Here is a 16,559-nt window from a genome sequence, read left to right as displayed (position 1 = left end):
TTGTTTAAAATACTTGCTGATATGTTTTTAAAGGTAGGTGTCTCTTTCTTTGATTAAATGTATTGTTTTATCTTATTACTGAGATTATTGGTAATGTGTGGCCAATTTGAAGATTAGAGGTCCACCCATGTGGACCATAAAGTGTATAAGTTGGCTATCACTGGTCTAGATCCTGGAGCAGACAGCAGTGTAATTCTAAGCAATATTATTATATTTTTATTAAAGTTAATAATTAGCAAATATTAATCCATTTAATGGAACCACGGTCCTATTATTAATATTTGATATTCAAAGATCTGTCCTTCTGTCTGCCAGGCAAGTTATGCTTGCTCTAGTGGAACCGCAAAAGAGAAAAAATGAATTTCAAATGAGCTGAAGGGGTAAATACAAGCGCAGCCAGAACAGTTTTTTTTCCTACTCTCCAGCTAATCAGACTCTTTTCACTTTGTTTGGATGATTTAATATTGTGTGCAATAAGGTAACAAAATTCTGTAGTCCTCGTTTCCTAACTCATTGTAAATTTACCTGGTGAGGTGGCAGCTAAAACAAGAAAATACTGTCATTTGTTTTATTTTGCAGTGACAGTGCTGTACATGGTTTTAAAGTCTATTGAAAAGGAGCATCTTTTTACTATAGCTAGCAGACATATTAGTTATACTAGTAAAGGTCAAGTAAGATATTCTTAGCCAAGGCCCTCAGGGGCAAACGCAGGATTTGTAGAGGGGGGTTTACACACCACGCCACCAGTGGGCGTGACCAGCATGCGTGGGGGCGTGGCTATAATTTTAGACAATGCTTGGCTGCTCTTCAATTCTTCTTTTCCCCACAATATACATGGGCAATGCTGCCTGCACTACTGTTCGGTGCACGCAGCTCTCCCTTTTCAAGCAGAGCCGTGTGAAGCGGAGGCAGGGTCCAGCCACCTTAATTATACAGTGCCCCAGGCTTGGAGGGGTTTTCAGGCACTAGGAAACCCCCCCCCCCTCGGTTTGCCTATGGCCCTCCAAAAGCATTTGATATATCCCAATACAATAGACCTTTCAAGCACTAAGGACAAACATAGTTATAATAATAAGGATTGGGATGAATTTGGTGAAAAAAAGAAAATAGCAATATCCCATATACCATCCACAGAGTCTGTCACTGTACAAACAGATGGTAATGTTGCACTCACTAACAGGTTATCGACAGCACCAGTGTTCGCCCAAGCAGCACAGGCGTTAATGGCAGGATGCCTAATCTGTGCACAGAATAACCCGGGTAAGAGGCAGGGCCGTCTCTTCCATTGGGCACGATGGCCAGGTGCCCGGGGACCCTGCAGGCAAGGGGGGCCTGTCCGAATCCTAATCCTTTTTTTTTTTTTTTAAATACTTACCTTGCGGTCACATCAGTGTTGATCCGGCTCCCTCCCTGATCCCCTCTTCCGTGCTGTGCTTGCAGTGAATGCTGGGTGTGATGTCACGCCCAGCATTCACTGCAACCACAGCACGGAAGAGGGCAGAAGAGACTCAGCGGCGCGGAAAAAAGAAGAGGATCGGACTTAAGGTAAGTTAAGGGGGCCCCTATATATATATATAATGTAAAAAAAAAGTGATTATATATATAATCACGTTTTTTTTTACATACATATATATTTTTTTTACACACACACACACACACACACTATTTATATATATATATATATATATATTTATTTTTAGGGGCCCGGTACACTGCATTGCCCGGGGGCCCATAAAGTTGTTAAGGTGGCCCTGGTAAGAGGATACAGGTAGACTTTATACAACTTCCCAAATGCTTGGGCTTTGACAATGTGCTCGTCTGTGTCGACCTCTGTAGTCACTGGCCGGAGGCATGGGCGTGTAGAAAAGCAAATGCTAAAACAGTAGCCAAGAAAATTATGAGTGAGGTAATCTGCAGATATGGGGTAACAGAAGTCATTAAAAGTGACAGAGGGACACACTTTATGGGGCAAGGATTCAATGAGCTGTCAAAAGACATGAGAATCATATCTGCCCTTCACACCCCCTACAGACGCCAAAGTTCGGGTTGTGTGGAGCATCTTAATGGTACTCTGAAATTAAAAATGCAGAAAATAATGGCTGAAACAGGCCTGGCATGGATCACATGTTTACCTATGGCCCTGTACTCAGTAAGAAGCATTCCTAGGAAAGACACAGGTTTAACACCATATGAGATACTGTTTGGCACAGCAAACAGAATAGGCTGTTATTTATCACAGCAACTACAGCAAGTATATGGTGATGTGTTGAACTATGTTGTCTTATTACAGAAACAACTAACTGAAATACATGGTCAAGTGTTCTCTTCCATTCCAGACCCTAATTTTGATACAGGTACCCACGGACTGCAACCAGGGGATGGGTGGTCATGAGAAAGCACATCAGGAGAAGTATTGAACCCAGATACGAGGGTCCTTACCAAGTCCTGTTGACGCCTCCCATGGCAGTGAAAATACAGGTAAAAGACACCTGGATTCACATATCACACTGCAAAGTCTTCAAATCAGGGGAGTCTTGTTCTGATAAATAGAAATTTACTGTCTTATGGTATTGATATGTCTTGCCAGAATAGTTGTGACTGAAGTAGGGATCAAGGCCTCCCTAACCCAGTGTGAAACAGACAATGAAGTGACAAATTGCCTATGCCACTGTTAGAAACAGAAGAGTGCTCAACAATTTGCACTCATAGGGGAGTAAAATCTGAAAATGCCTTTGCACATGCATAACCTCATCGGCAAAGTTGTCAGTAATGATTCATGTTGGATATTGGGATTATTGGCATTAGTAGCAAGGGGTTTGGCACTCCTGTTGATTGTATATGGGATAATAAAACTAATTATAGGGCTGATTAAGAAGTTACTGACACTTGACTGTTGTCTCTCCAAAAAGGGAACCACTGAACCTCTGATGATCACAGAAATTACAGCTGAATCCAGACCTGACGATGAGCGTCATGAATAATTTCCACTAGCAAAGCCAAATAACTGCACAGTTTGTGACAACTAAACTACTAAAGACTGAACGAAGAACATGCAAAGCTTGCAGAACTACCATAAAGTCATTGACTACTTATTAAGAGATTTTTTTCCTAGATAAATCCTCACTGCAACTGCAGCTCCTCGCAAATCAAGTTAGGACAACTAGGATAACAGGTTTATTACTAATAGGGAATGGGTTGATAACTTCCTAAGAGGAACAACCCTACACGTGTGGCCTGCAGCAGAATACATGTTTATAAGCACTTGCAGGATCGACAATAAGAATGTGGTTCTCAAGATAGGGCAGAAAATTGAATAAAAGATGGGAAATGTTAAATATGATTTTTTGTTAAGGCCTCATAAAGCCTTTGTTCAGCCATTTTTGTAACTCGCATAGATATTTCAGCTGCTTAAAAGAGGTTATTCATTTTCTGCTGAAAGTAAGCAAGATAGATTAGGAGGCGATGTGGCAAAGCCGCCAATAGAAGAAAAAGAAAGGCAGAGCAGGAAATAGAAAAGAAAGGGGGGGAAGGCAGGGGGGGGGGAGTGGTAACGGATTGAGAAGGGATATCAAGTGAAGTGTTGTAGAGGAGTCATAGGACAAAAGGAGTTTGGACTTGAAAAAATTATATCCACGGCGCCCAGACTTTGTTAAATGATTTAGAAGTATTACGCAGTATGCATGTCATAAACTCCATTTTGTATGAGTGCCAAACTCTATTAATAATTGCCTGCATAGTGGGCGCGGTGGGTTAATTCCAATTAGTGGCAATTTGACACAGTGCTGCAGAAACTATGTGACGGTGCATTTTTGTTTGATGTGTCGTAGCAGATGGAATTCCAAGTGGGAGAAGGAAAAATCTGGGAGAGATTGGGATGTCAACCTGCAGAATCTGAGACGCAAAGTCGCGTAGTTCCAACCAGAATGGGGCAAGCTTGGGGCATTGCCACCACATATGGAAGAAGGACCCTTCCGACGAACATCCTTTTCAACATGAGCTGGATGAGTCCTGAAAGATTTTTGCTATTTGGTTGGGACCAAGTACCATCAATAAAGAAGCTTATAGGCGTTTTCTTTCAGCTTCACATAGATTGAACTAGAGGCCGTGTTGGACTTCATCCCACTCCTCTTTATCCAAGAGGCCTCCCAAATCTTCTTCCCAGGCTCACTCATGGGAATCTTGGATGTCTGAGTCAGGGACTCTCAGCTCCCCATATAGCAGAGATATAAGGCCATTGGTAGAGGACCGCCGGAGGAAAAGTGACTCGAATGAGGTCAACGGCCTGATTTTCAAAGATAATTTAGTCGTGGAATGAAAATTTTTTAGTTGTAAGTATTATAAAAAAACAAATTCAATATTCCCAATACCTTTTTTTTCCGTCTTCGAATGAGGGAAAAGAAGTATCTGTAGTGATATCATTAAGATAATAGTCATCGTTCTTTTTCCAAAAATCAAAGGACGAAGCTATACGACTCGGTGGAAAATCTGGGTTATCAAAGAGAGGAACAATTGGACTAGGAGCAAACTTTGTGTTTTTGCTCGGTCCCAGATAGAGAGCAAATGCAATACAATTGGGTGATAAAGAGCGGACCGAGGACGTTTAGTGCGAGGGAGTCACAGGAGAGAGGAAGCGGAAGAAATACCCAAGCTCTCAGCTTCAATTGAGACCCAGACTCTGGAGGAGCCTGAGGAATTCCATAAAATACATTGGGCAAGTTGCGCTGCCAAAAAATAGTTTCTGAAATTGGGGACCCACCATCCCGTGTCGATCTTTGTAGGACAAGGAGCCGGACTCTTGGACGTTTTCTACCCCATATAAATTGTGAAGTGTAGTGTTGCAAAAATTTGAATTCATAAGGGGGGATGCATATGGGAAGGGCTTGAAAAAGATATAGTAACCTGGGCAAAATGTTCATGATTAGTGATGGTGATTTACCAGAATGATTAGAATGTATGAGGTCAATAGCCCGTCTGGTGTTGTCTATAGCTTGGCGGCCTGGTATAAATCCAACCTGATCTGGGTGGATCAGGGAGGGGAGAAGAGTATTCAAGCGGTTAGCCAAAATTTTGGCATAGATTTTGAGGTCAACGTTTAGTAAAGATATAGGTCTAGAACTGGGACAGGAGGTAGGATCTTTATTTGGTTTTGGTATAACAACGATAGTGGCCAAGGTCGTCGCCTCATTAAAAGGTGAACCCTTTAAGATGTTGTTATAAAAATCTGTCATATGTGGGGCAAGGTCTCTAGCAAATTTTTTATAATATTGCGCTGTGAATTCATCCGGCCCTGGAGCCAATGATGATTTCTTCATTTTTATTGCTGAGATTTCTCTCTGGGTGATATCCGCATTCAAGAAAGTGATATCAATGTCCGAAAGATGTGGTAGTGAGAGAGATAATAAAAAAGATGTAATTTCTGTGTCAAGAGATTCGACAAAGGATGAAGTCTCGGGGAGATTGTATAATGCTTTGTAATAATCATGAAATTCTTGAGCGATTTGCACCGGGTCATACATAGGCTGCAAGGAGATTTTTTGGCTTTGTAATCTGTCCTCGAGATTTTTTCTGCCGCAGTTTGTTAGCGAGCATTGAGTCAGCTTTGTCAGCCTTTTCGTAGTATTGCTGATTTAATTTTTTGAGAGTATTCGCTGCTCTGCGAGAAAGAATTGCATTTAGCTGGCCTCTTACTGCAGAAATTTGTGTGAGTAATGTCATGGATGGGTGAACTTTATGCTGGGCGAGGAGGGAAGTTAATTTGACTTCAAGGTAAAGAATTTCTTGAGATGCTAATTTTCTAGCTACAGAAGATTTGCTAATCAATCTACCTCGAATGGTAGCCTTATGGACTTCCCATAAAATGCCTGGGGTATCCTCTGAAGTATTTAGTTCAAAATATTCTTTGATTGCGTCCTTAATTTCTTGTTGGGCCGACTGTACCAACAAAAGGGAGTCATCAAGGTGCCAACGCCGAGAACGCGGAGCTAACTTTATTAAATCAAGAGTAATGTGAACTCCGGCATGGTCTGTCCAAGTAAGCGGGGAGATTCCTGCATCTAATATTGTTTGAGTGAAGGATTAAGAGACAAAAATCATATCTATACGGCAGTAACTACCGTGTGGGGCAGAGTAATGTGTAAAGTCTTTTGCATCAGCGTTTTTTCAAACACCAGGTGTGTGAAGGACATTTTCTTTTATCTCTAAATTGATGATCTCTCTGAAGACACCTTTCACATGTGCTGCCTCCTAGTGTCAGAAAGTTTGCTATAAATGTTCTTATATTTAGCATCTATATAAAACTCTTTTCTTAGGCTTCTCCTTTAGATATCAGATCATTCTCTATATCTCATCATACAGTCATTGTGGAGAATATGGAATCAAATTAAAGGAATCCAACATAATAAAGTTTTATAAATAAAATCTTGAATTTTTGAATCATATAGCTAATACACTCACATTTAATCAAACAATAAAAACATATGCATAAGGTATGTGCAGACACTCCTACTAGAAAGGATGGGAAGACAAAAGCAATGTATAGCAGATCTTTTCAAGGTAGCCCTGGGGTGATAAACACACTGGAAAATGTTTCCAATCTTTGATGTCATGAAGAAACGGGAAAATGATCTGTTCCAAATCCAAAAGTGGATCCACCTTGAGAAAGACTATGTACTATTCGAAACGTGTTGGAGGAGCTGCGTGTCACTTTTGGATTTAGAAAAAACACTATAACATCACAATAGTTTTGGAAACAAAAGCCAAAACATGACGTGGATGACTTATCTCTAGTATGCACCCACATTTTGCTTTTGTAAATGACCATTTACATAAAATGATCATTTTGTCTTTCAAGTAAATTTACTTATCAATTTGAATCTTGTTATAGAGCCTTCATACCTTGTCTGATGGCTTGGCAGGCATAGTGTAAAGCAACAAAGGAAGAGGAGCAGGCAGTGTCAATTGACAAAGATGGTCCAGTCAAATTGAAGCAATAAGATATCCTGTTGGCTGCTATGCATGTTGAAGTGCCGGTTCCACTAAAATGATTGATGCCTTCTGCAGGATTGTTAAATATGTTTTCTGTATCTCTGTTCATGAGACCTACAAAATGAGGGGCAGATGTATAAAACATGACTCATTTTAAAACCAGTTAAGGACAACTATCAATATCATAGTTAAAAAGTGCCACTTAATTTGAATATGTAACTTACTGCTTTATTTGGATATTTTCTAGAATGTGTTAGATAAATGATAGCTAGAATCTGATTGGTTCCTATGGGCAATACCTCCACTTTTCTGTTTTAGAATTTTTAGTAATTCTACCACTTTGCCTCCTGTTTAAATAATATCTTAATATTTATCACTGTACCTCATGGCAGGCAACATGCTGAAGGGCTTCAAGAGTGGCCCTCCAGCCTTCAAAGGGGCCATTGCCGCATAGAGGAAGGATGGTGTGCACAATGAACTCCCTCCTCCTACGGGTATGATGTGTGAAGTCCCTGCACTAAGCAAAGGAGGTCAAGTGATGCGGAAATTAGTTGCCACAAGAGGTCACCGTAGTCCTTTTTATTGGTAACATATTGGTTCTCATTGTAACTTCTGATTTCTGCATTAGCAAACTCACTGCATATAAGGTTCATCACTATGTATAATGATAATATTGTGGAATTTGAGATTCTTGCTCTCTCTGACTGGATGTTTTGAATGTACTGTATGCAGTACACAGTGCTTGGCAACAATAAAAACATTTTTTTTTCTATTTTAAAAAGTGCCAGAATTTATTCCCTCTAAGTGGCATAACTATCTTTACATATTCATGAAAGTATTTTAAAAGCTTTTGTTCACTTCCGGCTACAAATTCCTCATAATATTGAAATCATTTCTAAGTGTGGTCTATATGATTTCAAATGTGATTGATTCCTGATTAAATTGACAACATTTCTCTAAGATTAAAAAGTAGTAATTAATATGAAAAGCCCCATGGGGGGAAAATCAGTTCTTAGCGATATGCCATGAACGGTCCATGAAGACAGTCGGTGGAGATGTCTGGCCTGAAATCTCAACTCTTTTTTCCTCAAACACAATAGAGGTCGAAAGAGAAATGACCGGTAGTGTGTACAGCTGGCAGGGCCGGTGCTAGGGTCCTTGGCGCCCTAGGCACACTTTCAAAATCCGCGCCCCCACCCGGCACACTGTCAAAATCTGCGCCCCCACCCGGCACACTTACAAAATCGGGGCCCCCCCCCCGGCACACTTACAAAATCTGCGCCCCCACCCGGCACACTTACAAAATCGGGGCCCCCCCCCGGCACACTTACAAAATCTGCGCCCCCACCCGGCACACTTACAAAATCGGGGCCCCCCCCGGCACACTTACAAAATCGGAATCACCCCCCCTCCCCACATCTTTTCTTACCTTAACTTGCCTCCTCTCTGCTCCGTCTCCTCCCCTCCACTCACTGACACTGTCGGGCCGTGATGATGATGTCACGCCCGACAGTCAGTGAGTGGAGGGGAGGAGACGGAGCAGAAAGGCGGCGGTGGGGATCAATAGCCCCTTCCCCCTCCCCGTGGATTTATCTTAAGCTGTGCGGCGGCCGTGAAAGGTATGGTCAGCGGTCGCCGCACAGTTTTAAAGTGATCTTCATTCTGTGGCGCCCTCCAGAGCCCAGCGCCCTAGGCAACTGCCTAACCTTGCCTAATGGGAGCGTCGGGCCTGACAGCTGGACATCGAGAGGTGTCCAGTGGCACATTGCTATGAACTGAATTCCCCCCTATGAGTATTTCATTACAGCAATTAAAAGAATTTCTGTAATTTTAGATATACTTCCTCTCAGGTTAAATAAAGGTGGAAAGGACCTCTATTGAAGAGAATTTAGACCAGCACAAAAATAAAGACACAATTTTGATTTTAATAGTGAAAACTATGTAATAAATTCATAAGTTATACTTTAAAAGATAAATACTCCAGTTAATTCATTCATATATTTACCTCACTTAATTTTCTTATTGTCTTACCCTGTTTGTCTACCCACCACACATTTTTTGTGCTTACTTAGGATAACCTACTTGTCCAAATAAATACTTAATACTAAGTGAAAGTAAATTGTAAATGGTACCTATAAAGACTCCAGTTTTGCTTCCACTGATGGTTTCTGTAGCATATCCTGCATCTTCCAGAGCCCTGTACGTACATTCAAGCAGTAATTTGTGTTGTGGATCCATTTTCTTGGTCTCTGAATTATTGATTCCAAAAAGTGTATTATCAAATTCATTAATTCTAGATGGTAGAAAGACAAGATATGTAACAATGCAACAAAAACCTAAGGAACTTAGATACTTAACTTGCAGTTAATTATTTAATATATTTCTGGGGAAAAAAAAGATATTCAAATGCACAAAATGATCGTCATATATGAAGTGTGGTGTTAAAACACATTTTTAAGTGTTACCCTTATTTTCCACTGTAGCTGAGCCACTGTTGTGTGTTTACATAATCATTCCCTAAGGCCTTATAGCCACTGGCATTCGCTATGGGTGGAAAATGCATGTAAAACATTTGACATGGGGTTGTTACTACCTTTTATTAGCATTCGGGAGATCATTGGAGATTGCTTAGACTTTTCCAATGTGCGCACTTGGCTAACACAAATGAATGGAGCTAAAAGTGTTTGGAAAAACACAATGCTAATGCAACAAACTCAAACGTGAGTGAAAACGCGAGTATTGATAGAGTTAGTGGCAACAGAGTGTTCCCTGACAGTGCAATGTCTGCAAAATATGTTAATGCTATATTAAGTATAATAAAAAATATTTTACTTAAAGATGCAATCGACATTTTTGTTTGTTTTAATTCACAGACAGTTTTTTTTTTAGTTTTTTTTTAACATTTGCTTATTTATCCAGGAGTTTCTCCATTGACTCAGTGTTCTCTTTGCAAAATCAGTCTGTTTATCATATTTAAATATGGTTAATATTGCACTTGAAAAAAACTTTTTGGCTCCTGGAGGCATTTCGTTTCAGTTTCATCCCAGAAGAGTAGATCTCTGAGTGAGAGCCAGTCAGTCCTGAACCTGCTCTGTGGTCATGTGATGATAGAGGAAGGAGGGGAAGGGTGTGTCTATTAAGAGAAGAAGCATTCCAAAGCCTCTCTGCTCCCTATAGATGTCTTGTGACTGTGGTTGCCATGTTAATGACATGACAATGCACAAACTAAATTAAATTAATATCAGCTTAAAGCAGAATTCTATTGAAAAATTAAAAAAAGTTATCTCTTCTTACAGGTAACCAGAGAGATTTATGTTAAAGAAATACACCTATTTTTTTTTTTACAGAGTATTGCACCTTAAAGTATAAATAATGTAATTATTTTAATTAGTATATATTAATGTATAATAGTGGATTTTTGCTTCACAATACCTGAGTCCATAGTTCCATATTTTAGGATTTAAACAAATTGAACAGTTTAAAGACTCAAAATGTCCCACTATCCCAATCAACATCTGAACATCAGAAATTGAGCGGGAGTAATTAAAGCTACAAGTGTATTTACACTCAGTGTCACCATCATAAAATGTTGTGGCCCAGGAAAGGTGGTTAGAGCAGAGCCCTAACCTTTACCCCCCACCCCCCCTTGAGTGAACATCCTAACGCTGTCACCATAGTCCCTTACAGTTTTCACCATTCTTGTACCCTCCACTGCCCCAACTTCGATCTTGAAAGCAAGCTTGAAGGTATAATGACTTTGTCCTCCATGACAGATGGTTTGAGAGACAACTGTTTGGATAGTGCGAAGGTCATGGCACCTTAAGCATTTTTGAACCTGAAGGAGGTTAACATACGAAACAATATTGTGAATGCTTAGTTCTTTTTCTAATTTGTAGCACATAATGTCCCAAATTTTGCTGGTTATGGGCTAGTGGTCTGGCATGGCTCGTCTCATGCCGGTATCTATTTAGCTCTCCAATCAATCACTGGGTTGTGCAGGGGAAACCCAGGATTGTTGGCCTCTTTGGAGTGTGAATGGTGCTGAATGAGAACAGCTCCCAGTGACTGAAATCGAAAAGCATCAGCACCTGGACAAACTTGTGAGTTATTAATGCTGGTGTTATCAGTTGTCACAGCTTCTACAGCCATCTGCCTGATTTTCAGGAACAAGGGTAGTTCCAAATTGCGGGCAAAGTCCAAATCTATAAAATTCTTTCTGGCTTTGAAATCTATAAAGGCTTTGCTGTCCCCGGAGCAAGCTCCACAGGAGATGGTGATGGATGATGTAAATTGCAGAGAGGAGCATGGAGAAAGAATTGCCCCTATGCTCACCAGATTCACCTTTTGTTCCAGTAAACAAGGGTATTTTCCAACAGCTCAGATATTAGCAATTTTGGGCACTTTTACTTCCAGTGCCCTTAATAGCCACAATAAAAACATTTCTCAACAAGGAGTTCTCTCACCCCCATCAGAGAAAACCCCCTTAGTTGCATAGGCTCCCTGAAGCACTAACCTGGCACAAGCAACATGGCATGGTGCTGAATGCTCCCAGGTGGGAATTACTTGGCTGGAGTTGCTATCTGAAACACATCCTGACTGGCCAAGCCACTGAGAGGAAGGGTCATGAGGGACAAAACTGAAGGTGGGGTGTAGAAGGTAGAATCGCGAGGGATGAAGCCGAAGTTGATGGTTCAGTGCAATGTTTGCCAGAAAATTCCCAATAAACCTATAGAACTATGTTTGGTCTTCCCCTATACCAGCCCCTATTTTTAATAAAGAGCTATGTGCTCACTGATGCTAAGTTGACCCAGGACTTGTGTGCAATAGTATAGGTTTAAATATGGATGGAGGCAAATAGATAATATAAGAGGATAACTTTTAATAAGGTAAATTAATGCAAATAATTGGGCCTACTAGGAAACATTAGTATAAACTGGCAACAGTAATCACATACAGTCAAAAATAGTGGCATGTGGCTAACAGAATTGTAGGAGTAAAATACCCAGGTTAGACAAGCATCAGACAAGGGTAAATGGTAACAAGCAGAGGTTAATATGGGCTGCAAACATTATAAGTAGTAGTAAGCAGAGATTGAGGCAGGCAGCCTGCACATCGCTGATAAGCAATGTCTACACCTGAGTGAGAGAATGTCTCGGCAACCAATATACACCATTTAACGGCTGAGAATTAGTGGAACATCAGAGTCCGCCACTGCATTTATCCCGCCCCTTTGAAGCAATAGCAGAGAAATTAAATTCCAACTTAGATTGTTCAAAAATTGGTAGCAGTGAGGTTAATTTAAAGGCTGCAGGTGTGGTATCTTAGACCTAATTAGCTTGACCTTTAGCAAAGTGCTGATTGCAGTAAGTGAAAATTAATTACATAAAGGGACAATGGCCCTGGACCTCAAGATAGTGGCTTACATCCTTATTAAAGGAGTATGGAATGAAGAGTTTCTGTCTGAATCTCCTAGGAACACAAAAAAGCCTAAGTTTCAAAGAGGAGTCTCTATTTTAAATGAAATCTAAAGTTAATAAGTTTGGGTAAAAGAAAAGAATACTAGCCTCAACCACATACTAACACTTATCCTAAATTTTTGCCTAATGTCCTAGTCCTAAATTTGAACCTGCATCAAATTTTAACATAGGAACCACTTAAGTTAAGGCATCCTTGATTTTTTGACACTCTGGCTGATTAACCAGATCTGCCTGCGAATGAGCAGTTTAATCTAAACGAGGCTAAACATAGTATGATAGATATTTTGACATATGCACTTACCCATCGACAAGGGCGCTTTTATTTGTCCATACTTTGCCTGGCTTGTTATAATCGGCATTGTACCATTTTTTTATGTTAAATCGTTCTTCTGGTATCTCGACTGTGCAGTTTCTCCCCTCAACAATAACTTTCCAAAAATTATCAATTCCTTCACCTATTCAAAAAAAAATACAACTGTTTGGTATATCATATGCAATGCAAAAATCTGTGATTCATACAGTTTTGTAGCAGATATGTTGGAGAATTTCTAAGCAGCTGTAAAAAATAAAACTATCTCTAAAGATATCCATACATAGATAACCAGTAAATAATCTGCAAACCACATTATAAATATTTATTTACAAATTTACAAATACAAATAAAGTAGCTTTTCTCCAAGACCTAGCAGCGCTGGCCTCCACCACCTCAAAGGTGGCAGAATATTTCAGTACAGGGAGAAAGGGAAGGATCAGTGCAAGAGATAGCATAGTAATGGTTAATATCATTACCATAGGTGCTCGCTCTTCCACCACTATAAGTCCTCCTCCAGTCATGCTCCCTGCTAGCTGGTCTCAGAATGTGGACATCTGAAGGCAAATATGGAGAAAAGAGTGGCAATGTGACACTTTTCTCCATATTTACCTTGAAACATGGACATCTCTGTTTTTAGATCAGAGGGGCGCTATATGTAACATTTGGTTATTACAAACACCACAGTTCTGCACGAAAACTAGACCATGTCTGGGCACTGTAATTTCAACCCATCTTTTTCTTTATGCACTCCTCCTAGTAGACAGCTACGCAAGTGTCACAAAACTTACCTGCTCCACATTCCTGTGCTGCCGATTCCTCTACCTCTGTGTACAGGTCAACATTTCCTGGTCCGGGTGGTCACATGATCCTGGCTGGGCGGCTGCATTTGCAGAGTATGTAAAGTTCACTTTGACACTGCAGCTGTGTCAGAGCAACAAGTTGCCACTTGGTGTCTGGCTCTCTCTGTGTACCCTTGTGCTGCCTTCTGATATTTCCCTGAGTATGACCTTTGGCTTGTTAGACCTCTGCTTCTGGACAGCCATCCTGCTGCCTGTGTTCCTGTGTATCTGACCCATCTATCCATATCGACCACTCTGCTGTCTGTGCTCCAGTGTATCCGACCTGGTGACTCCCCTGTGTGTGGTGTTTCTTCAGTATATCCAACCCAGTGCTCCACTGATTACGACTTAGGATTCTTCTGTGTGTGCTGTACCACTTCAGAGAACTAAATCCTGCTTTGCCTCCCTGTACTACACTACCTCTTCAGAGTCTGCTATCCCTGGTCCAGCCTTGTTCTCTTACCAGCCGTCTATCATCTATCAGGTCAGTAGGCTAACCTAAAAGCCACGACCTGCGAATCTACAGCAGCAAAATACTGAAGACTGAGGAGATCTTTAGACTCCTCACATTGGAAAGGCCAGCGCTAACACTGATTGATAGAAATCCCCTGAGAATCGTAACAACAAGGCAATGAGAGACAAATATGGAGGAAAGGGTGTAAATGCACTGCTCTTACCTCTATATCCGCTTTGAAGCAAAGCTACATTAAATATAATACCTCAGTGTTACATATGAAGCTGCATTCCACAGAAAAAGAATCAGTAGGATTTGTACATTAGTGGAACTGCAGTGCTCAGACATTGTAATGAGATTTAACATTACCATGCTGTGTGTGCACTGCTCTCTATCCTCCTCCATGCCCAAAATTCTTCTTTGGAACATCACCTCCTTACTGAGGTCAGCCATTAGACTCTACACCTCAGAAGATCCTGCCATAATCACTAGCCCAATAGATAATCCACAATGTTACCTACCATCTGATTCATGTTTGTTGCCACACTCAGAGCAAACTATTTTACTTTTACCTTAATTTAATGCTTTCTAAATGTATGGAAACATATGAATTGTTTCTCTGCAATACATCATTATTTTAGGCACATACCTCCTGGAAAATTACATCCGATTCCAACTATTGCTATGGCATCATCCGGTTCATCCATTTTTCTGAATATGTATTCCTGTAAAGTAAACATAAAAACATTTGCTAGGGGTATGTAATTTTAATACATTCAATTAAATATGCAAAAAGTGACCCACATTGTAACCCATTAAACATTGTTGTTGCCATTTATTTTTTACATTATGAAAATTAATAAAAGTCCCTTTACTACCCCTGTAAAGTTTTTCTTTTAATATTTATTCCTGTTATTTCCAGTCTATTTATAATTAAATATCAGGAGATAGCTGCACATGAACCAAGTAAGGGAATTCACAACTGTAGTACTATGTGATGAGAAATGCTGTGGGCATATTCTTCTCTTCCAATATGGAATACTCTTTATGCAAATTATGTATTTACTTCATAGAACAGCCATAATCAGGGTATGGCTGCATATTCTTGCCCCCGCAGCCAGGCACCTATTCTGATCCCTGCTCAGGCTAAGGGAGAAAAGGCGCCCAAGATCGAGAAAAAAAACTATATTAGGTGCAGACGGGCTGGCTGGGCGCCACATGCTTAACGTGGTTAAGTTGCAGTTCTCCTAGCAGGCTCTAGAACCTGTATAACAACAATAAGAAAAAATGGGAGAGCGCAAAACTTAATACCAAACAGTGTTTCTTTAATATAATAATTCATACATATAGACAAATCCTAATAAAAAAACAAACAAAAATTGGTTGAATATAGCTAATCAAATTATAATGTTTGCCACAGTAGCACAATCCAACTCCAGACACTCTTGATTAGAAATTAAGAACCACACTAGGGAACTTCCAAAGTTAATATGGATGTTGGAATACCACTGACATATTAGGTTTGAAATAACAGATAGAGATTGTTCAAAGGCTGCAACACTCAAATAGCACAGCTTTGTGTGCATCTGATCTTCAATAAAATGAAAAATTCAGGGTGTATATGAGAAGAAATTTCCAAACAACTTATCCGTTTTTCTCCAGCCTGCAGAATAGAAATATTGAATGATTGTCGCGGGTCACTGGAATGGATCCTATGGTTTGCCTAGATTAACGATACTCAAGTAAGGTGCAGAGTCTAACGAGGAGACGGAATTCACCATGGAACAGCCACAAGGCGGTTTGGTCTTTGCTGCGTCTATCTCGCAGGTCACGGCCCTTACTAGGAGTTCTAGGCGAAACATCTGAGAGGGTCAGCGGTAGTGGACAACTTGTTGAGGAGAGCAGGAGAGACTGGCGGACACCTCAGGAGTGGCGGAGGGAGACAGAATGAAGTGTCAGCTCTGCAGACAACAGGTTACCACTGGAATGGTGGCAGAACACTAGGAAGTGTCAACACTGTAGTAAGCAGATTATACAGGAATGGAGGTGTAGCACTGTAATAGAGTGTCAGCTCTGCGAACGACTATTAACCACTGGGCTATGGGCAGGAACACTTAGGAAGCATCAGGTCTGTAGTCACCAGGTTTCAGAGGAGGGAGATGGTTGCTCTGGAGTAGAGTGCCAATTCTGCAGATGACTGGTTACCACTTGAATGGCGGCAGAAACACTTAGGAAGTGTTGGTTCAGTAGTCAGCAGGTTTCACTGGAATGGAGATGTTTGGGCTGGAGTAGAGTGTCAGCTCTGTGGATGACTGGTTACCACTGGGATAGCGGCAGAAACATTTAGGAAGCGCCAGGTCAGTAGTCAGCAGGTTACACTGGAGAGAGATGTTTGCGCTGGAGTAGAGTGTCAGCTCTGTGGACAATCAAGAATCAGGGAGCCACGTCTAGCACCAAGAAGGTAACTAAAAGAACAAGCACTGAGGATTCAG

At 40.7% G+C, this 16,559-nt stretch overlaps 1 protein-coding gene across 1 annotated transcript in view; it reads right to left on the bottom strand.

Annotated features, from left to right (window-relative positions):
• LOC142157980 (mycocerosic acid synthase-like polyketide synthase) overlaps positions 1 to 14,774 on the bottom strand; it is a 41,656-nt gene extending 26,882 nt beyond the window's left edge. The window contains 4 exon segments of the mRNA XM_075211475.1: positions 6,895 to 7,098; positions 9,117 to 9,277; positions 12,763 to 12,916; positions 14,717 to 14,774. Coding sequence (XP_075067576.1) covers positions 6,895 to 7,098; positions 9,117 to 9,277; positions 12,763 to 12,916; positions 14,717 to 14,774 — 577 coding nt within the window.
• Positions 14,775 to 16,559: the final 1,785 nt, after the last annotated feature.

The sequence above is a fragment of the Mixophyes fleayi genome, chromosome 5, assembly GCF_038048845.1.
Source record: "Mixophyes fleayi isolate aMixFle1 chromosome 5, aMixFle1.hap1, whole genome shotgun sequence".
NCBI lineage: Eukaryota > Metazoa > Chordata > Amphibia > Anura > Limnodynastidae > Mixophyes > Mixophyes fleayi.
This window is presented reverse-complemented; position numbering and strand designations above follow the sequence as displayed.